A 23,221-nucleotide genomic window follows, 5' to 3' on the forward strand; every position below is an offset into this window, starting at 1 on the left:
AATGTTCATGAGCACTGAATATTTAAATTTAAAAATATTCATTAAACAAAATTAACATAAAGGCAGGCTAAATGCTGGGGACAGCTAAAAATAAACCTGAACCTTTCCCCTTTCTGGTTTTCTTTTCTTTTCTTTCTTTTTCTTTTTTTTTTTTTTTTTTTTTTGTGGAGAAAGGACACAGGAAGCAACTGTACTCCAAGCTTATGATCTCAATAATCAGACCTCTAGGGAGCTATTGTACCTCTTTATTTTTGATGCCTGTGAAATCTGCAGGGCTTGTGTTCTGTGTACTCTGTTCTCTCTCTCTCTTTGTGTGAGAGAGAGAATGATACAGCCCTGCCCATTCCTTCTGCAGATATCATTTGATTGCTAAATTAAGTTTTCATGGTCAGAAAGGTTTTTCTAACTTGGTTTTCACAAGGCCAAGACATGCCAACTGAGTTCCAGTAACCATGTTGAATGGGCCAAAGCTACATATTTAATATGCTTGATGATGTATGCTTTTTACATAGATAGACTCCCTACATATTAAATTTAGAGGTATATTACACTCTCCTCTGCTGTAGACCTCCTGCTTTGGATCACCAGAAAGCACTTTAGGAATTCTTTTTAGAGATTCCCTTGGTGGCGTAGACTAAGCAGAATCATGCTTATATACCAACCCTCAACTAGCTTCTTCTAAGGGGCATGGTCTTGTTGTGACTCAACAGTAGGCAAGGGGTGGAAGGGAGTTGTTACTACAGTACTGCTGCTTACCGCTGACCTCTGACAGCTACCTGGAAGCCAAAGCAATTGGATCTCACTCGGGAGACAGCTCAAAGATCTTCTAATGCTGTGAAAAGGAGTGAACTGGCATTACTGCCACCCTCCAGCCCAGACTGCAAAGAGAGGAGTGCTGACTTGTTAGTAGGAAACAAGACATAGTTATATCTAACCAGTCATGTGTATAACACAGCAACATAAGTGCCCCATGGCTACATTAACCTGCCTCTGGATCTGTATTGGTCGGTGCAGCATCAGTGCTGCAGTCATTCGAGTTCTATTAAAGAAAATGTCAGTGTTGAGTTAAATGGCACTTGCTAAGGAGGTGAAAATCAACTCAGTCAGCATGAATTTGAAACAAGAAGCCTTCAGTTAAAACAGGTAGGCTGCTCATGATAGGATGATCCCTGAAGATAGGCCTTATGCCTACTTGCTCTGGAGGATGGGTCATTGTATGCATCTCCCCGCCATTCCCCACCTTTACACTGAGGAGTCCATACTCTGATCTCAGTGCTGATGGTATCTCCTGCCCACTGCACTATTTGGGAAATTCTGTTCCATTGGGAGAAGAGTAAGAACTTCATGCACTTTGTAACTCATGGTGTTTTCTGTCTCATCCATAATGGCATACACCAGGGCTTGACTGGGTTGACAGGACAGTAGAAGCATACCAGCATATAAGATGACAGCTGTTTCCTTGCAATGATGAAAGAGATTTTATGAGTCCAGAACACATGGGGTGGTTTAGACTGCAACTACAGCTACTTGAGCTGCTTTCCCCCTGCCCTGCCACCACTGTGCATCAGAGTGCACTTTTCTTTGGAAGCATTTTGCTTTGTGTGCGTTTCAGGGAAACTTTCAAAAACATCCTAAAGTGACATGCAGCTGCAGTGGCCTTTATGCTTATCAGGCTGAAAAGAAAAAAATGAACAGAAAAGATTCCCTATAGGAATTGAGGCTTCATTAAACCTCTGGGCTTTTGGTAAATGCCTACTGAACTATTGCAGTAGTTGTTTAGGGCATGAGTAAGAATGAGTAAATGCTGCCTGTCAGCTTCTTGCCCATCACAAAAGAAGGATGGGAGATGTGTGGAGTTGTGGTTTGTTCCCTAAGGTATAGGCCAGTAGACTCAAACCAGTAGCAAATTATAAGAAGCAAGAGGAAAACAGGATCTTTGAGACAAAACACTCTTCTCCCAAGGCCACTCCTAATGACATGTAGCATGTCACCTTTTGCTCAAAGGTACAGCTAAGCTCATAAGATATTGCTTTTCTTTCTTCTCCCATTCCCAGCAAAGAAAGTGGGAGAGGGTCAAGAACCAGTTTTCAAAAAAAGAATGCCCAAATTAAGCACTTAAGTAGCCTCATTTTGAAAAGCTGCAGAGCAGCCAATAACCCTCAAAATGTTGGTAATTAGACTACAGTTTCCAAAAAAAAGTAGCATATCTTCATTTACTAATTGTGAGCATTAAGTTATTTTGGTTATGGCTCTGATTTTTTTTTTAAGTGCAACTAGCATAGTTTTAGATAGGAAAGATGTATGCCTCTCCCCCCACTCCTTTTCACCCACAAATCCAAAAAGCAAATGATTTTTCAAGAACACATGGGGAAAAAAAATCTTTCTCGTAAAGGCCAAACAGCAACCCCGGACCTTTTCTGATTCAGAAAAATGATGTACCTCTTAAAATGGAAACTAATTCAAACCATAATGACAGCACTGCCAGCTCTTGGCTACTCCCTCCTGTCTCATGCATGCTCCCTTCAATGCAAGCTGCAGTCCCTTGTATCTGCCATTCTTTCAGAATATGCTTTTAGTATTAGAAATATTCTGGTTGGCACACTGGGAAATAGCTTGAAAGCTCTGTATTTCTCCCTGTAATTCACAGAAAGAGTTAGCCTCAAGGACACAATTCATGAACTTGCTCAAAATTGAATTTCACATATTGTGGGGTACTTGAAAGACATCAACTTACTGTATTTCACATAAAATGAACATCTATTGACACAAGGCTACATTTGTACTGTGGCTATCGCTTACAATTCAGTAATTTCTGCTTGCTAGTGCCCATATTTTCAGTGGACTATGGGACCTTAAATAAAGGGAAGAAAACAAAATGACATGGCAGAGACTTTAAAAAGTATTGAATGACTGCAATTAGTATTAATATAATGCAACTCTCCTTACTTTTGTCATTCCATCTTTCCAGTATCTATAAGTGGTACTATTACCAATGAAGTACTGGAATGCCAGGATCACATCAGATCGAGATTAACGGTTTTAAAATGAAGACCGTCTTTTACAACCACCCAAGAAAAGATAGAGGGGACACTGTGAGTTAACAAACAGAAGAGCTAAAAAACAGCTAGAGGGCAGAAGGGAACAAGGTTGACCAATCAATGCATTAAAAGCATACATGGGAAGTTGAATGAATAAAGATGGGAGAAAAAGACCTTGCCAGCATCGCAAGGATATAATATTTCACTAGGATACATTTATTCACCAATGTATCAACCATATATACTCTCTTGTACAATATTAGGCACCCTGGTAGATACTGTCGTTATCAACCACTGGACCCTTATTAAGAAAACATTTACTGTGATGGATCTTACCCACTGAACGAGTTTAAGTCTGCCACCTCCCTCTAAAAGTATTTTTTGAGCCTGATGCAGTGGGAGATTTTTGTCCTTTCCAAAAATGTATTCACATATTACAGATTATTGGCAGTGTCCATTTAACTTCCTGCGCTAGCTATGCCAATGGAGGCTTTGAAGTTACCTTTCTCTTTGCATGCATAAATCAACATGGTGCTGGTGATGTCCATCACAGTGACACTGAAAAGATTAATAAAACATTGAAGGTGTGGAGACAACATGTTTTAGGGCATGTGAATGGCAGCCTCAAGACAAGGAGTACAAACAGTGAGTTTTAGTTTTCTCTCATTGGGCTACAAAGACAATTTGTTCTCAACCCCCTGGTTATTGAATAGAATCTTTCTTTGTTCTTGTCTAAAATGTAAAACTGCATTCAGCTTTATGCAGTTACTTTGTGCACACAGAAAATGAGGTTCCTTTCAGAACACAGTTCAGATCTGAAGAAGTGCTGTGCCCTCCCTCTCTCCCCCTTCCCCCCCAGGTAAACTGTACACTGTTGTATAGTTTTGGGTTTCTAACACCATTAAATCCTCCTGTTAGGTAGTACTTAATTCTACAACAAGCCTTGTTGCCTTCAGTAGCACTACTCAAGGAATATCCAGTATTATTCAGTGTAAAAATATCAAAATGTGGTCCAGTGTCAAGAACCATGTAGCTAACGCATTTATTCTCCAACATAAGGTAGTCATCTTTTACTGTAAGCATCACCAGCCCATTTGAGGACATTTGGCTCTTACTGAAGTTAATGGGAGTTTTGCCACTGACTTGTACAGAAGCAGTATCAGACCTCAAGAGACAGATGTAAGAGTTAGCATCTGAGATGCTTTATATTCAGTACAGAGTATGTCCTGAGTGCAGTTATTTTTGCTGACAGGCTTTCTGTTCTATGTTGTTGTTTTTTCTAGTCTGTCCATTAATCCTTTGGGAAAGTTCTATAATTTTTCTCTATCCAGAAATTAACCACAAGATGAGTAGGAGGAGAGTTTGGTTTAAAAACACACCTGCAAACTATACAAATAAAGGAGACATCCCAAACTGGGAGGGGAAAAGGAGGACGGTAATCAAGAAATATCTTTTAAGCAAAATGCATGGAGGGTTTATTGGGCTTCTTATGGAAACTGGGGGTCTCTTGGAAAATGGCTGAAGATGAGCATGACCAGAGAAGACCCAGAAAAGGCTAACAGTTCCTTTTCAGATAACTCATTTCACATTGGTTCAGAACATTAAACTGAAAAGACTACAAGCAATGACAGGGGAGGCCTATAGTGGGCTTGCTTTACTCCTTGCCATGAGCCAGCTGCTTTTAATCTCAGAAGAACCAAAGTACCCAAAATACAGAATAGTCATTACAATGACAAGCAAGTACAACACATGGACCACCTTCCTTAGATCCTTTTCATGTCACAGGCTAGTAGTAGATGCAGGAGGTCTATACAGACCTATAGGAGCCTACAGTAACCTGCTAAAAGGAGATCCACTTCATCCCTGCCTCAAAACCAATACAACTAACCTCATTTCCTAGATCCTGAGTCAGTCACAATGCTCGTGCTTAAATTATTTGGCTAGGGGTTCTTTTTGTTACCATTGCTCACTTGTACCCTAAAGTAATAACAATTTTTATATTGAGGATAGCAAGGGAGAGAGAAATGAAGAGAAAGCTCAGTTGTACGGTACACACAGACTGTGTCTTCTAAATCTTAATCAGTTGTTTATTGGTTGGCAAACAAGTTTCACTTTTACAACAAATATTAGTAATGAGGTCATTCAACTTTGAGACCATACAAAATGGATCATAAATTAAAAAAAAAATTATAATCTGTGCTGCTAATTTACTTCTGGAAAGCCTACATTACTTAAAATCCTGTCAAATAAATAAATTTCCTGTTAGGAAAATAATGGAACAGAAAATTTTCTTTTGTTTTTTATCACTTCAAAATAGTTTGTTTTTAAATTCTTGCTATGAGTCAATTCTCCTTTTAACCACTGCAGTACAAATGCCTAGATTGGGGACCAGACTGAGCTGTGAAGACTCTTAACTCCTACAGGGGTATATCCTTTCACGTGCAGAAGCCCCACTATGCCTATAAAAGATCTCCTGGCTTCTAGAACCATACCTACTGCCTGGCTGAGGGACTGCTTGCCAAATGTTTCATAGTATTATTATTTTATTATTATTATTATTATTCAGTTGTGCACTGTAAACATAAAGTTTGTCCTGCTCTAATCAGAGAGAGTTCTGTTGGCAATACACCAATCGAAGAAAGATATACAGTGAGAGAAAAAAAATCCATTGGTTCAAAAGAACTTGCGATCGCATTACTAAAAATGATCCTTAGAAAGTGACCTTTGTTTTTGCCCAGTGATTTCTTTTTTTAAAGGAAAAAAATAATGGCAAAAAAAGGACTTATGAAAAACCTTGCTCCTACTGGTAGACAAACTTGCAAGACCAGCACAACAGAAAAAAATCTTTTTTTTTTTTTCCACTACATGAACAGGGACGCCAGTTCTGGAGGAACAGAAAGCAGACTATATGTGCAATGCTAGTATCTGTACATTACATAGAAATTGTTCCATTTTTTTCTGCCATTAGTTTTTATCATCAGTTAATACAGCAAAACATAAAATATGCCTTTAGCATACAATTCTAGAATTCCCTTCCATTTCATTAGATCTTTTGTTTGCTCCCACAGCTAAGTGCGCTGCAGTTAAACCGAGTTGTGAGTGACCGAAAACCATGATGTGATACAGACTCATAATAAACAGTTTTGCTATTTTGTTGTTTGCTTTTTGTTTTGTGCAGCACTCCCACCTAGATGCATCATCGCTACTAGTTGCAAATGCATGATTTGGCCTTTCTTTCTTTTAAAATCAGGTCCACGGTAATAATAGCAACTTAGCATCAAGGATGTTTAAACAAACACATCATAACTTGAGAAGGCCACAAAGTGTGCCGTTATCTGTCATATCTCTTTCATTAACATAATGAAGTCTGTCTGAGGAAGAAGAGAAGAGTGGGTGGGAACTTCAGCGGTTCTTGTTCTCTCTCTGGGCTGGCCTAAAAATTCCAGTAAAAAAAGTCTGAGTTTGTTTGCTTTTTAGAACAGCATGAAGATTTAGGAGTACACACAATATTACCACTGCTTGTATTAACTCAGAACAGTAAACCAGGTGTTACGGAGGGGCGTTTGTTTAATTTTTCCTTAATCTTCTATAGACTAGTGACCAAGTGAGTGGGTCCTTTAGAACTTCCTTCCGGAGGAGTCCCGTCTTTGTTTGGTGGGACTATAAAACCATCACTGCTGCCTCGACCTAGCTGATAGTAAGTGTGCAGCTGATGGACGTGGTTTCTGGAGCCTAGATTTGGCATGCTTTTGTAGTAAACATCGTCGGCATCACCACTTTTGGCTGGGGGGGGATCGGTCTGGGTGCTGGTGGTAACGCTCTCTGTGGCAGGCATGCCAGCCAGTGCAGGCATACTGGTGTAAAGAGAATCCCTGTTGGGTGACTGGAGGTCTTCTGTGTGCTCGTTTGTTAGCAATGGGAAAAAGCTCTCACTGTTGTCTTGGGGGATCCGTCTCCTGGTATAGTGGTGAGGCTGGTGGTTCTCTGCAGAATAAACTCTTGGCGGCAGCAAGGGGGCGTCCGACTCCTCGTGGATGAGTTCCAGGCCCAGGCTCTCCTCATGGTTGAAGGAGGTGGCATCATCGAGGACGATGGCGTCATCCTCGCTCCCACTGCCAATGTTGTTGACGAGTTTGTTCATCAGGTTCCTGTTCTGTTCACTGGAGCGCTCATGGTTGTTCAGGTAGGAAGGGATGTAGTTGGAAGTGAGTTCCTTCAGGATCTTTTTCTCTAGGGCAGTCTCGTTGTGGTTATATCCACGGTCAATGAGTTGCACACAGTTGCTCAGGTACTCGCCGCTGGCAATGCTGTAGCTGTTGCCGTGGTTACCATTCAGTGGTAGAGTATCCATGACACTTGTATCCCTGGCATTGTTCAGAAGCCCCTCTGAAAAACATTACACAAGAGAGGGTGACTTGTACAAACAGGACACTCACGCAGGACTTGCACAGCCAAAACACTTTTTCTACACGGTAACACTTTATTGTGTTGCTATGCTACCCAGTAGCCATGTAAAAATAAATAACCAAACACATAAAAATTGGGGTTTGATAGCAGGAGTATCACTGTGGGATAAATAAAGGGACCTAAAATACTTCAATAGGGAACAAGAGCACTAGCTAATAAAATTAAGCTTTTCTCCACTGAAAAAGATATCGAGCATTGTGCATTGTACTTATTTTGGAAGCAGGGTGTCAGAAAGAATGCCCCCTCCTCTCTTGCAAACACCTTCTACTGGTGTTACACAAAGCTGCTCCCCAAGGACATATTGGCTTGTTTTACATGTTGTCTTAGAACTAAAAAAAAATCAAAAAAATCTACAGGGCAGATCCTTGGCTGGTATAATGGACGTCAATGCAACTATGAAAATGCAGACCAACTGAGGATTTGTATTTACAAAATATCAATATCATTCCCAAAGCACAGGAAGCCATTTAGTAAATTAAGGTGATACACGGGAAAAAATGTCCTCCCTTTCACCTACAGATGCTACTAGAAGCAATGAGATTGCATGTACACAGTTTAAAGGCAGAATTTGTTCCAGCTTGAATGGCTGTGATTTAAAAAGAAAAATCACTTTCTACTTTTAAATTATATTTCCAAAGAAATTAGATGCTGTATATCTTCTGTCACATAGGCATGACCAAATGCTTTGCACAATGCCATCCAGCATGGATGGGTATTACCAAATGTTATAATACAGTCATGTCCTGGAGATTATTGGGACATAGATGTGTGGATATTCCTGATTCTTTCAAAAATGTTTTCTGCGTCCTTTTCTAAACCACGTAGCTGTGTTCAAACTACAGTACATACTGTGCCTGTTACAGTACTGTAGACTATAAGGAGTGGATTTTCGTAAGTGGGGGCATGGGATACCTCCCATTAGCATGATCACTTGGTTAACACTTTGCCTGTCTTTTTTAAAAATATCTCTCTCTTTCTGAATTGCAAAAGGAATATACCATAGAAACAAGGCACATGACTGTTGGGGATAAACTGGTCATGTTGAAATGATTGCACTAATTAATTATATAAATTTCCATAAGTGTGTTAACACCATAAATAAAAACCTGGCTTTGATTCCTTATTTGCTTACACTAGTGAAGATGGGGGATAGCTGCTTTGAAACCAATGGAGTAAAACCAGGGTAGATGAGAGGAGAGACTGGTTCCTGGGATGTTAAAGTGCCATGGTTTTCTTATTGGCCTCTGAAACCCAATGAATGAGCACAAACATGAGAATGCATGAAATTTTTCCATTTAATTTCTCAAAGTATTCAGATGTTGTCCCACACAGTAGACAACCCTGAACAAGCAGCGGTGCGTTAGAGCAGCTGTTTATTGACAAAAAAGATTAATGGTCATTCACATCAACAAGAGAAAAAAAAAAACCTTAGTACACTGCTAGTGTACCTGCTGAAAATATGGATTCGTCTATATCTGTGATGCAATATTTGTAGCAAGGCTGCTGAAGCTTGGAAAGAGCTACTGCTGACTTTGTTCTTTCTTTGACTGAAATGTCCTGAATATGTCACCCCTCTTTTGGATTTCTGATGCATACTGTCGATTTCCAAACAAAACAGAAAGCTATGCATAAAATAAACTAGCCATCACAGACATAGACCAAAAGCCATTTATTTTCATGTTGGAAGGTCTGGGTAAACAATCCACAATGTTTAAGGAAAAATAAAAAGCAAATATTTTAAAGGGACTATGTCATGAGTGATTGTTACTATAGTGTCTGTTTGATGGTCATGGCTGGGAAACTTATGCATTGAGACACTGATGGTTATTTCTGCTGCCAATGCACAGAATTGGAGGCTGGAAGATTCTGTAGGAAAATAAAGTGGATGCATCGCATTGGAAATAGAGTTGGTTCCACAATGAAATATGCCATATAAAACAAAAAAAAGGTTACAACTTTGCAAATAAAAATGTTTAAATTAGAAACAATTTAACTCGCACACACAGTTATATGAGACTTAGGAATTATGTTGGGTAAAAGACACACAAAAAAAGAAATAGACAATAAAAGCATCTATTCTGTGTATGTGTGCATGTGTGTTTATGTATACACACACACACACACACACACAGGGATTTATATATATACACACACAAACACATATACATATACATATAAATCCATGAGTTTTACTCTTTTGATTTTAAAGTTGTGAGAAATGAACTTCTTTTTTTTTTATAAACTACATCATCTATATGTGATGCAATAAAAGTGAACTAAAAAAAATTACATTTGATATGCAATGTTTAGCTTTACTCCCATACTTGTCTCTCTGTAGGGCTCTAAACGACAGCATGAAGAAAAGGAAAGAAAAAACAACAAGTAAGCTTACAGCGACAGTAGGAGGAACATGAGTAAAAAGCAAATTGATGATATGCAGAAAAAAGAGTTAACGGAAATAATTTTCACTGCCCAGAATACATGAATCTGTTACATGGTTTATTTGAGATAAAAAATATTGACATTTTAGACAGAAAAAATTAAGCACAACAGTAAATACACTATTTTTTTTTTAATAAATCACTTTTGAAACTTTTTCCCAATATTGTTATAAATGTTCAGGGTGCTACACAAACCAAGAAAAAATGTCCAGAAATCTTTAAGTTGGTAAGTGCTATGTTTAAAGAGACAGACCTCAGCAATGTTATTTCTATAGTTTTAAAATGAATGTCTTTACTTACTGTTAGTTATAATAACCCTGGCAGTTGCAATTGAAATCCGTTTCCTTGCTACAATGTTTTGTCCTCCGTCTTTTGCCACACTGCTTTTTTAGTGATTTTGATCATCATGGGGCTGCTGGCAATTTATAAATTTTGTAAGGCGGCATTTGTTTTTCCTTTTTTTTTTTAACCAAACACATGACAATTACATGTACTTTTCAAACAATTATAAGAAAAGGTAGTAGATCCAATTATGGCATTTCTCATTGAAGCTACTCTGGGAGACAGGAAATAAAAGAAACAGCCAAAGATGTGGATAATGTGTCATTGTTCACTTTCAATTTCCCAGTTTGTATTGGTTTGTGGCACAGTGTCACTTAAACATAGCTGGTTATGTTATTTCCATCTTCTCTTAAAATTACCTTCAATGAAAGCAATTGTAAAAAAATCCATCACTTATCCAAGCGGCCAAGACTGGAATCAATCCTTCATTCTACCCAGTGAACACAGATCTGTCCGTTCCAAATGTCAGCAGTTTGGCAACTCCTTGAATACCTGTTGGGCTCAGTGAGCCCTTGGATTTCTCAACTAGCATCTTGTTTAATCTTTCTTGGCCAAACTCCTGTTCCATGGAAGGAGTCATGAACTTTTTCCTTTGTCACAATGGGCCTGACTGGGTTTTAATTTTTAAGTCCTGATCCAAAGGGTATTTCCCTTGTTTCCAAGGGACTTCAGAATCTAGTAGCAGGCTCCTAAATTCACCCAAAGCTGTGGCTCTGTACAGAGTACAGCATGGGAGCTCTAGGGTGTGCAGTCACGAGTAATTCACACCCAACTTGTACTATAGTCAAATACTTGAAAAAGCAGATTCTTGCCCTTAGTGCTCAGCTCTGCTTTTGCAAGTGAAAGCAACAGCAGGGATTCTCTTCCCTGGAAATACCAAATCCAAAAGGCTTGTCTTGACTAGGGTTTTAAAAACATTTTTCTAGAATGTACAAACTAATACATCATAAAAGTCGAGTGCAGACAAGGTAGCCACCATGTTACCTGTATCACTAGTTAAATCCAAGCACGAGAACACAGGAATATCCAGAGTGGATCAAACCTAAGGTCCATTTTATCCAGGATCCTGCCTTTGACCAGCCAGAAGCTTCAGAACAAAGTGCAAGGAACCATTCCCTTATCTATGTTAGACTTGCAGAATGTGTGTGTGTCGTGTGAGACTATTTTAGCTAATGTGTTTGGATCACGTGCTGTTAGATCCTAGTCAAGACAAACCCCAAGACATGGCAATAGATAACATATAGGAAAGCCCACTGCCTGTGATACAGGCATTGAAAAAATGCCATGCTTCAGTGATACCAAGCAGTTATTTCTAATGAGTTATCAACCCAATTAAAATAACTCATTCAATTGCTGTTGGGTCTGTATGCTTATAAATCAAGGATTTAATAAGTCCTTTGGTGTAAATCCATGTCTGCTGAGGTTAGCTTCTTACAGGGGCTCTTGAATGTTCATAGGGACATACAGTATATCAAACTATGAAGTAGTTAATCCCCATTCACAATATGTACTTTGGAAAGCGATGGCTACAATACCTTATTTTCTGTGATATTTTTATGGATATTAATGAACTCTTCAAGCAGTATGTCTGATTCTGCTCCTTCTGAAGTCAATGGCAAAACTCCAATGGTTTAAATGGAACAGTACTGGTCCCATTCTCCTTTAGTCAGCACAAATGAAGCCTAACCAGCTCTGTACTTGGCATATTTACAAACATTTGGGTCCCTGACTCTACCCCCCACCCCACCTCCACTGGGTAGTAAAGATACAAAGGAGCTTCTTATGGGAAATTAGAAAAACACATTAAAAAATGTAAGGCACTTTCTAAAAAAAAAAAATTTTCTGACATTTCCACCAGAGCACATTTGTACAGGAACATGCAACCCTGAAAACCACGGTTTAACTTAATCGAAATGCTAACTCAACATTACCTTCTATCATCCAATTTTAAACTTCCTTCCCAGTTTCAAAAACACACACAAAATTATGTTAATCTTAAAGCATAAGGTACCTTTTTAAACAGTGACAATCTGAATAGTTTATTACTTCTGCAGCAAGAAAACATAGGTATTTATATGCCAAAAACTGTACAGATGATCAAGTCTTGTTTCAACATTTGCGATATACTGAACCTCTTAAAATTCAGAACAATTTCTGCTTAGCACTGGTCCTTTTAAAAAGAATTAGTGAAATCTAATTTATTGCAAAAAGTTAGCATAGTTTAAGAGATTTATGAACATAAAAGGTCAAGTCTGGATGATTTCCTTTTTTGGTATGAATTAAAATACCCTAGTGATACAATTCAGTATCTATTTCTATTGTAAATAATGCACTGCTGTATATTACAGCATGATTATACTGCTTGAATTATCATCATTATTTATAAACCTTCCTTGGAGAACTCTTACTGCAGTAGGTTATCCTAATTGGAAGTGGTACAAATAACAAAAGTGGACATTTTAGAAAATGGTTGGGTTTGAAAGCAGTTACCCTATAATGATTCAGTTGCACTTGGAAAAAAAAAAAAGAATCACCAAACTGAACAGAGACAAAGGGTCAAGATTCAAATTCCAGATTTATTCCCAATGTCATTTGTATCTAGAACTGTTTGTTTATAACAAAAGTATCATGACATTAATTTACAGACATGGTCCATTAATTCAACCAAAGTAAACAAAGAAGACATACATATTAGTTGTAAAGGAACAATTTTTGTAGTGGACTCTTTGTACAACTGACTGTATTTACTTCCATATTTAAGGGTAACAGAGAGAGTCTCCAGTTCTGTGCATTTTTCTGGTCTTTAAGGTCAGTTGTAGAATGCATTGACTTTAGTGTCTATACATTTATCACGGCCCTCTAAAAATATAAAAATCTTTGGAACTAACTTAGATTTCTTGGTCTAAATCCAAAAGTCCTTCTTCCCCCTATGTAGCTGTAGACAGACACATTGATGAGCTATTGACAATTTATTTTTCCATATGCTATTCCAATAGCAATAGCATCTTTGGTGTCAAAGGCCATTTTGGCCTCACTTACCTTGAAGGTGCTTCTGTTTCTAATATGAATGACATAACAAAGAAATGCACTGACAACAGTGATGGATATGCCAACAATATACATACTGAAGACTAAAACAGTACAAAACCAAACAAAATTGAAACCACCACGTATGTCTTGATGGATCTGATGAGTCTCTATCCAAGTGATTTGGGTCATTTGTGGAGAAAGCCTATGGAGAATGGAAAAAGGTACTAAGATGAAAGGAAGGGAGGATTTTTTTTTTTTTTTTTTGTGCCCAGTTTCAAAAAACAAAGGGAGGAAAAATGAAGAAAAAAAAGAAAGAAATGGGCCTAAAGAAGCCACATAAAATGGAATTCTCACTAGAAAAATTAGAGAGAAACTCCAGCACACCTTGTGTGTTGTACATGCTGACAGAAGGGTTGTTATAGACCGCCGATTCCCCGAGCAATGTATTATAAGGGTTGTTAGTGCCATGAGGACGAAGCAGAGCATTGGTTATAAGATGATTAGCCATGGCTCCTGGAGCAGCCCGATAGAAAGACAGAGAAAAAAAGGTCAATCAGGCAAATGTGGCATAAAAAAAAGGAAAAAAGAACATTCAGAATGACAACAGTCAAAATAGTCCTGATTACAAGCAGCCAGCTAATTAGACTTGAAAACTTATAGGCCACTAAAGCAGCACAGATGTTACTGACAATGCACAAATCCAAGTCGATGTGAAAGAAAATGGATTGGGAAGCTGATAAGCTCTATTTATGGTGGTTCCCCAGTCGCTCAGTGGGTAAGCAAGGATACGCTCACATGCTTGCTACAAATAAATAAAAGGAAGTGACAGTCTACACAATGGGAAAAACTCTCCAGAAAGTGCCAAATGAATGAAATAATAATGACTAACATGAAACAATACATTCAGCTCTCAGTATGGACTCAGGATTATTTATTGGTCTCTTGGAACATGTATAAACATAAGGGAAAGATGGAAAATGAAAGCCCTCTGAAGATTCAGGGCTCTTTTTTTTGAGAACTCTGATTCAGGGATTAACAATGCGGGGTGAGGGGATGCAGTTTTATGCACTGCGTTTTGCAACTACTTATTAACATCACAATGTGCAGCAAAGCTGACTTGGATCTGCCACAGAAAGTGAGGGCATCACAGCTCTTGCCAGTTTGTACAGACTGAACAAGTGCAGACCATTTGGACAGTCACACTTGGTGGTTCTCCCTTTCCTCAGCCCACACAATTTTTCACACACAACATCTTTCTTTCCTATCTTTCAGGATCATACAAGCCACAGCTGAGTGGCCAGTATTCAGATCTGTATACAATGCAATTCTCTGTGATGCTGAGCTTCTGGCCTCTTGTTCTGCAGGACCAGAGCAGCTCAGCCCATATCGGGAAAGACCTACCTTGTTTTGTGTGGGGTGACAGCCAGCCCTTGTAAGCAATACATTACTCCCTCCACCCCTAGCTGATTTGCAGCAGGTCAGAAGCATTAAATGCCACTTCTCAAGGTAGGTTTGGAACTATGGAAGTGGTTGGTACCATGCATGTGTGTGTGTGGGTGGAGACAGCAGATTGGCAAGACCCTGAGAAGGTAGTGGTAAAAGGGAGAAGACCACAAATTAATAATGAAGACACAGTCAATATCCAATGAAGATCCTACCATAGTTACCTAGGATCAGTCCTCAAGCTAGGGGCAGGAGTGGGAAGCAATTTTCTCTGTGGCTGTCAGAGGGATAAAATAAGTGGTGGATTCAAGTGTTAGGGGACACTTCCCCACCAGGCCAAAAGCCCCTCAGGGGCTGGGGGGTAGATGAAGCCAGGAGGAGGATGCAAGAGGGTGGAAAGAGGAGGGAAATGCAATGATCCCTATTCTGCAGCCACTCTTTGCAAACACGCTGCAAAGGCTTCATTAGTTGGCTGCTCCCATGCCATTCTTCTCCCCTATCTACTTCCATGGTGATGCCCAACACAGGAAGCAGCCTCAGTTCCTGCAGGGCTCAAATCATGCATAGGAGTTACCAAGGGATACCTCCAATTACAGTGACATGAATTCACCTGGTGAGAGGAGTGATGGGGCAGGGAGGACGGGAAGTCAAAACCCAATTAACAGCAAAAGGAAATAAAATAAGAAAACATGCAGAAGAAAAGGGGCACGAATAACATACATATGTAAAATAGTTATCCAGATGAAAACAGGGGCAAGTAAGAGCTTGGGCATGGCTAAAGTAAGGTAGGGAGCTCTGTGTTACCCTGGTGTTGCTGCTGTGCCCCTGATGGGTGACCACAAATCTTGAAGTCGCTTTTGGATGGAGCTGATTTTGTAGTGTGTTCCAAAGAGCCGAAATATTTCTCCAAACTGATGCCTCCAATTTAGCACAGGCTCTTTCATGGCCCCATGCTCTTTTCAAACTGCACTTGGCACGCAGAATGGTACCACTCAACAGGAAGCACTATCTAGAGTGTAGCATGACCTCTTTACTGGTCAGGATGGGGACAGTGGAAAGCCAAGGCTCTGCTCTACATTGCTACTTTTGGCTTGTCTTGCATGTATGAGGCAATTCTTGAGATGTACGGTGTATCATTCCTTGCATATCCTAGGGAAAATCAGGCACCCCACCCCTATGTTTAACACTCTGATTACTTTCCTCATTAATAAGCACATATAAGTCAAGCATAACCACTCCACATAAAGTCCCTATAGGAGAAAGCACTGTAAAAATACCCTGTTGGCTGAACACTTGATAAATAACCACTGAAAAGCAGTAATGGAAGCCCTACAAAGCTGTCTCCAACCTACACAACGCATTCCTACATCATTCATACACTGTTATGACTCCTAATGGCTTACAGTGGAGTTATTTCACATTTGCATAGTGGCAAGGTTGAGAAGAATCTGGCTCCTAGCCTCTTTCAGCAAGCTTCTCCCATAAAGGCACATGGCATTAGTAGATAACACTGTCCTTTGAAAAAAAATTGTCCATTGTCCATAGAAAAAATCAAAGTGGTGCTATGGTAATAGGACTGCATTTCAGATCTGTTCCTAGACACCCACAGAGCTTGAAAAAAAATAAATATTCCTTCACCTGATATTTTTGGCTACATTGATGTAAAAGAAGATGAGCTGGGGTTGGGAATAAGGAAACAGTTTTGTCTCCTGTAAGAAATGACTGCATGATTGCTTAACTAGGAGAAATAAAGCATAAGTAACAGACCAATGAGTCAATGCTGTATTGCAAGTAGTGTCTGGATCTATCCATCTGATGTGCATCTAGTAGGAGAGATTTGAGGCCTGCTTCTATTTTCACACAAGTTTTATACTAATGTGATCTATTGATGTCAGTGAAGCTGCTCCTGATTTTACTTAAGTTTTGAATGAGTCAGGGCATAATCAGTTAGGAACATGTAAAAAGGAAGTGGGTGTTCATACGGATAACAAGAACAGCCAGAGCTAATCATAACCAAAACTTTTAAAGTGACTTCCTGCATGCATTTGGGCTACTCTTGTCCAATTAGACCTCAAGAAAAGATAAATTAGAAATGTCTTATTCCAATAGACAGATTTTGGGGGGTCATAGGTTGCATTTCCTTATAGCAGATTTAATGCCTGTGAAAGGGGCTGGATTGAGAAACCTAAAGACTGAAATCTGTCTTTCTGTCTAATTGAACAATCTTATCTTTCCTTCCCTCTCCCTCCCTCTCTTTCTCCAGAACTTCTGCAGCAGAGCATTTCCAAATGCAGTACAGGTTATCCACAGACTTTTCCACTGATATAGCTCTCCAACCTCAGAATGAACCTCCCTGGCAATGACGAAACATAGTCAGCCTCAGCAAACTGGGCCCTCTGCCAAGACCAGCTGCATGCATGCCAACACTGGCATGGATTGTAAAGGTGATATGTCGGTAATGGTGTTTGCCCAATGGGTCCTGGGCTCTGCCTCTTAATCATAAAACATTAGGCTACCTAGCAAATGGTACCAATCTCTGAAATTTATTGCATTATTGATATTCCAGGGAAAAAAAAAAAAGCATGGTGCAATGTAAAGCAAGCAATTCATAACAAGCCAGGTTCTAATGGGCTGTATGCATTATGGATCCACTGACAGCTTTTAATTTAAATAAACACCTGAACTGTGATGTAAATCATGGGAATTGGAGAGGGATGGATATATTTCATATATACATGGGTCAGACCTTCAAGCCTTACTATCAGTGAATAACAACTTACTTTGTGAATAGTTTTGTTGCAGTAAAAGGATTACTCAATCCTGAAATGGTAGAAACTGGCTCTGTACATCACGTGTATATATGTACTAAGAAAAAACAGAGCATCTTATTTTCTACCTTTCTCTTCTTTCAGTCTTCATTACTAAGGACATATCTATTAAACTTAGATTGTTTCAGGATCAAAAGCTAAATCCCAGGGTTGGGCAGAGTGATGTAAAACCATAATAGCTCCCCTAAAGTTAGGAGGCTTCTTCTGGATTTACAGTGTAACAAATTCAGATTTGGGATCTAGATGCTCCTTAGATTTTGCACCTGCTTTTTGCTGCTTTAAACATTGGCTGCGATCAAAGACCTTCCTTCGTTTAAAAAAAACGCAAAAACAAGGGTCACAGCAAATAGAAAAATTAACATGAAAAGAGCATAACTCACAATAGTATTATTAAGTAGCTTCGACACAGCCCATAACTTTGCCTGCCAGAGCTTACCTCTTAATCAACAAAACAGGCATAGTTTTCACGGCCCTGGAGAGATACCTGAGAGGGGAGAACGGCAGTCAGGTTCTGAACTGCCTATATTTAAAGCTTTAATTAAAAAAATAAATAAATAAAGTCCAAGATCGTGCTCTCTTTTTTGAAGTGAGGGTCAGTGGGGGAAAAAAAAAAAACCAACCCTGACACCTGGCATATTTTCAAATTATCATCCTGCTTTCTTTGTGACATGATATCATCACCATAGCAACCAACAGGGCTATTAGAAACAGAGGATTAGGACTTCAGAGGAAGAGTGAGCAGCAAGAGCAGGTGAGCTAGCAAACAACAATCCTGCCTACATGAAAATGTCCTTGGTAATAAGTAATGAGCAAAGCCAAATATAGGAAATGTGATCTAAATGGCATGGTTGCTAAAAATATCAAGAGTTTCTGTAAGACTCCAACTCCTTGGTAACAACTGGCTATGAGGAAAAAAAAAAAAAAGAAAAGAAAAAAAAGAAAAAAGATTAAGTAGATGGGTAGCTAGTAAAAACAGTATTACTGGCCTCCATTGAAACAATGTGACAAACCAGATTGGTTAGCAACAGGGTATGAGAGACATTATGGCAACAGAGAGCAGAATGTGATATGACATCAAAGTGTGGAGGAACCGATGGAAGCAATAAGGTTTGGGAAGTGTAGGTCTGAAAGTTGCTGGTGAGCAGCAAGGTGCATCAGTAGATTGACCAAATGGAAATCCCAGAAATCCATGACATCATCTGGGAAATCCGGGATACTGCCGTTTCCCTCTACCCAGCCCCCCATGCTCTTACAGGTTGGTGGAGCGGCTGGACTGCACCCCATGCCCCTGCATTTCTGGGATGCCCATTATAATTCCCAACAGCTGGCCAAGACCAGCCTCTGAAATCCAGGACTGTCCTGGTTAAGCAGGACATTCGGTCACCCTATGTATCAGCCAAGTTTAAGAGCAGAAGGAGATAAGCCTTGTGCACAAGTAGACTGCTCTGGACTGACTCTGTGTGTGAGGGGCTTCCATCAGTACGTGCATTTGTATCTGTCTGACTTGTCTTTGGCAGGCTGCCTGATATGTACAGAGAGAAGCATGTGTTGGTCATTTGTTCTTCTTTTATCCAATTATGGCCTGCTTCTTAGCTTCACCAGGGGACTGCAGCCTGACACTAGCTGAAGATATGGCCTTGCCTCTTTTGTACTTAACTAGAGTTTAGGGATAGTCTTTAAGATCAAACGGCTCTCCCTTGTCAGCTTCCTGGACTATCCTTCTATTCAGCAAACTTAGTTTTTGTTTCCTTAGTTATGGTGCCTGACCACCACCTCTTTGACTGTAATATTAGTTAAAAAGAAACTCTACATGAATTCAAGTTGCCTATTCAACATGTTGTCTGCACTCTGAGTGGCACATAAATGTCCCCCAAAAATCAAGGGAGCCTTGCTGACATCCTCTGAAGTGTCCTCCTCTAGCCAGTTGAACCTAACAAAAAACAGGTCCAGTAGCTAAAGAATAATACTATTATCACATACAACATGCAAAAACTATCACATTTTCTAGCATACAAAACATGTCCCTCCTCTCAACCTGTCCCCAAAAGGCAGTCTAAATTACCCCCAAAAGATGTGTAACAAAAAATAATTGGAATGACTGTAATAAAAGAAGATCAAAATTCCATCACATTTATTTAAAAAAACCCAGTTCCTTGCCATTTTACCCTTTTAGGGGGTAAATCCTATACACAGAAAATATGGTAATTCTGAAGAAAATAATGTACAGACAGAGGTGCATCCAGAAGGGATGGAGTGGTACAGATACATCCTCCTCTCAGTTAATGCTGCCACAGGAAAAGCTGACTTTTTTGAAGTCCCTGAATTGGGTAAGACCCCCACCCTGTTCCTCTTCATGCTCAGCATCACCTCCCCTCTCCCTCCCCCAACCACCCACCACTGTGCCCCTATCCCTAGCTGCCCCAGGGGCAAGGGCAGGGGCAGTCTCCAGAGCCACTCCTGCTCACTCTATCTGGGCTACAGGAGGAGCAGGCTCATCTGGGAACAACGGCAGCAGCAGGCAGGTTCCTCCTCCCTACCTTGTCCCCCTGGCTGTTCCCTGCTAGCCTGGGAGCAGGGAAAGGGGAAGAGAACCCACCCCTGTTGCCACTGTTGCTGCTGCTGTTTCTGACCAAGCCTAGCTCCATGTGCAGCCCAGCTTCAGTGGGGGGCAAGAACAGCTTTAAATCCTTCCCCCACTTCCCATGCATCAACTGGGGACAGTGGGGACCAGGACAGTGATGAGCAGGGGGTTAAAGCAGGAGGGGACATGAGGGAGGGGGAAGAAAGGGGAGGGGAAGAGATCTGCCAGTAAGGACAACCACTGCTCCTGTACCCTCCTTCACAAAATCCTGGATCTGCCTTTGCAAACAGGCAAACGCTGTTAACCGCAACACTCTGATTTACATTTCAATAAACCATTCATAAGTGGAATTATGTTCAGTCCAATATGAATCTAGATTTAGGTTTAGATTTCAAGTCTGAAGTTCAGGATTTTTCAGTTCCAGATTTCTGATGTGGACCTAGCTCCAGGTGGATATTCCCTGTCATTATGGGCAGGGAAGTACCCTGTGAACACAGCAATCCTTTTCTAAAGACTACAGTCAGGTGAGTAATTTATCATGAATAATGTATTCAACAAGTGTAACATGTAAGGCCTCATTAAGATGACAGACACAAATGGGATATCCTGGGAAAACCCATGTACCTGTAGAGAAAAATTAAAGTTTGAGTCACCTGACCCAGCCACCCTGGTTTCAATTCAGAGTGAGGTCCTCCTGGACAAAGTATTTTCTTCTTGGACAATTCTTGTTTTGTGTACATTTGCCCCAAGCCTCCAGGCCCTTGCTTTGCGGCACCTTGTCTCAGGAAAACTTGTGTAGACCTGGCCATAGATACCCTTAGATATAATCATGGTGACCAGTCCCTGGCAGTGGGAATAGTCCCATTAGTTTTTTATAGCATCACTTCAATGATGGAGTATTATTTCACAAGTAATGCCAGAAATATTGGGTGGGGCGGCAAAATACTTACAATCCAGTATTATGTGTTCAGAGCCATGACTTCAAGTTTCACTCCACATTCACACCAACAATTGACCATGGTCTGCTGTAAATCTAGTCATTTGAGCTTGGGAATCAAAAGTGGACAGATGCGGGCCTGCCATCATCATTCTTCTATGGCCCATGCTAGCATGGTGAACTGTTGAGGCTCAGGCGACTTTTGACCCTGAATGTTCATTAGAATCAGGTTTCCAGAAAGAATCTTAAAAAAAATATGACTTGAAACTCACTTTTCACAAATATTCTGTTTATATTTGGTGGTGTGGCTAAAAGGGCCATTTGCAAAATCACCTGCTAGAAAATACGCTAAAAATAAACTTATAGAAAGAAGAGCCAACAAATTCCAAATGAATTCCTGCTATCACCAAAATAGTCATAGTCCTTTTTCTCACAGTACTCAACTTGGCTCCACTCAACATATGTACTTCCTGGACTGAAAGTCATACCTGCTTATTTCACAGAAGAAAACAAGCTGGACCACAGTTAGCAATGCAGATCCAACATATCCACAAAGCAGTGAGGAAGGTTTTTTACATTATCAGTGAAACTGTGAGCTTATGTTCCGAATGTCCCTATTAATGGTGAAGATTTAAGAGGCAAGGAGAACACACAGCTTGATTTTCACATCATAGGCAGCAGGACTGGAAGTTCAACTTTTTGACTTGTAAAACTCAGCAGATCTGATACAGAAGCCATCACAGGAGAAAAAAAATATCAAATCCCAAGATGCCACTTTTTAAATAGTCATTCTTCTAATTACAACCATGCATAAAGGATTTAGATCGCTAAGTTTATCTACTTTACGTGCATATGAAAGATGATATCATTTTAGCTGCTATATGAAACATAAATTGTACCTTTTTTCCCCTTTGTTAGACAGCAATTGGTCCTTGATGTAGAAGGACATTGAATGAAGAAATAATTTTGGAAGAGTTCAATGTGATGCATTTAACAGAGGACTGCAAATCCATTAAGTACAGGTATACTTTTAAACACACTAAATGAAAGCAAAGAATGAAAGGGAAGATGACAGGTGGATGTCAGTCGAGCCTAGACTATATCATTCAGGAACACAATTCAAATAACTTCTAGCTGACAGCTGGCTGACAAAGCAGTGCTGAAGGCCTTTAAATTAACTTGAATCATCTGCCTGATCTATCCAGTGGGCACCAGAAAGGAAAGGCCTTTGAGTGGTGGTGAAAAAGTATTACCATTCAAAATGACTCTAACTGAACAAAGCCACTTGAGAGATGCTCCTTTCGCCTGTACAATTAAGAACATCTTCAAAGATCTGGTTTGAAGGAAATGGACACAGTCTGTGTTCCTGGCTTCAGTTATTTTCTGTTCTGTTCCAGTCTGAAATTCTGATTGCAGTAGCCAGCACTCACTTCAAAAGGAAGAAACATCAACTAGAGCTGGGTACATTTATTTTTTTCAGCGAACAGCATATTTACTAGAAAAATGCAGTTTCCAGGGGGTACCAAACTGTTTGTGAGTTTAATTCAAATTCAGTGAATAGTTTCAACTAAAGGGAAAAAAAAGCCTGAACTGAAAATGTCAGATGAAACTGTCATCGTCTGAAAGAAACCATTTAGATTTTTTGTCTGAAAACAGTATTTTTGTATTAAAACTGACCCATGTTTCTAAATTAAAAAAGGGAAAGCAGAGTTCTACAAAATAAAAAAGAGAAAAGCCTTTAATTTAACCTGAAATAAAACATTCTATTTTGAGGGGGGCTGGCCCAAATTGCATTTCTCAGCCTTTTGTTCTGCCAAAAACAACTCCTGATAATTATTCATTTTGGGTCAATGCTAATAATGTTTGATTTTTTTTTTCTTTTCAGCCACAAAGCAAAAAAATCCATTATTTGCACTGCTCTAACCTGAAACACCCTACAACAGCAGTTGGCAAGGTTTTAGGGTCAACCTGACTTAGGCTCCAGGTGGGCTAGTTCTCTTGATCCAGCCCAATGCTCCTCCTTGCCTCCCAGCTGTGGTGCAGTGAATCCAGAGCTTCAACCCAGATTAGGCTTCAGTGCATCATGTGCAGAGCCCCCTTCTCCCCACCTATGT

General features: G+C 39.8%; 1 protein-coding gene across 12 annotated transcripts in view; it reads right to left on the bottom strand.

The window, feature by feature from the left end:
- Positions 1 to 23,221, bottom strand: part of ADGRL3 (adhesion G protein-coupled receptor L3) — a 904,177-nt gene that overhangs the window by 23,458 nt on the left and 857,498 nt on the right. For 10 of the 12 annotated variants that reach the window (XM_059722204.1, XM_059722203.1, XM_059722197.1 and 7 more), the window contains one exon: positions 5,105 to 7,424. The exons of 1 other annotated variant lie outside the window; for it this stretch is intronic. In XM_059722204.1, the coding sequence (XP_059578187.1) occupies positions 6,625 to 7,424 (800 nt within the window). In that variant the 3' untranslated portion in view covers positions 5,105 to 6,624. Of the gene's footprint in view, positions 1 to 5,104; positions 7,425 to 12,844; positions 13,521 to 23,221 lie in introns of those variants that run through there. One more of the 12 variants, XM_059722209.1, reaches the window with a different exon arrangement.

Source organism: Alligator mississippiensis, chromosome 2 (genome assembly GCF_030867095.1).
Source record: "Alligator mississippiensis isolate rAllMis1 chromosome 2, rAllMis1, whole genome shotgun sequence".
Taxonomy (NCBI): Eukaryota; Metazoa; Chordata; order Crocodylia; family Alligatoridae; genus Alligator; species Alligator mississippiensis.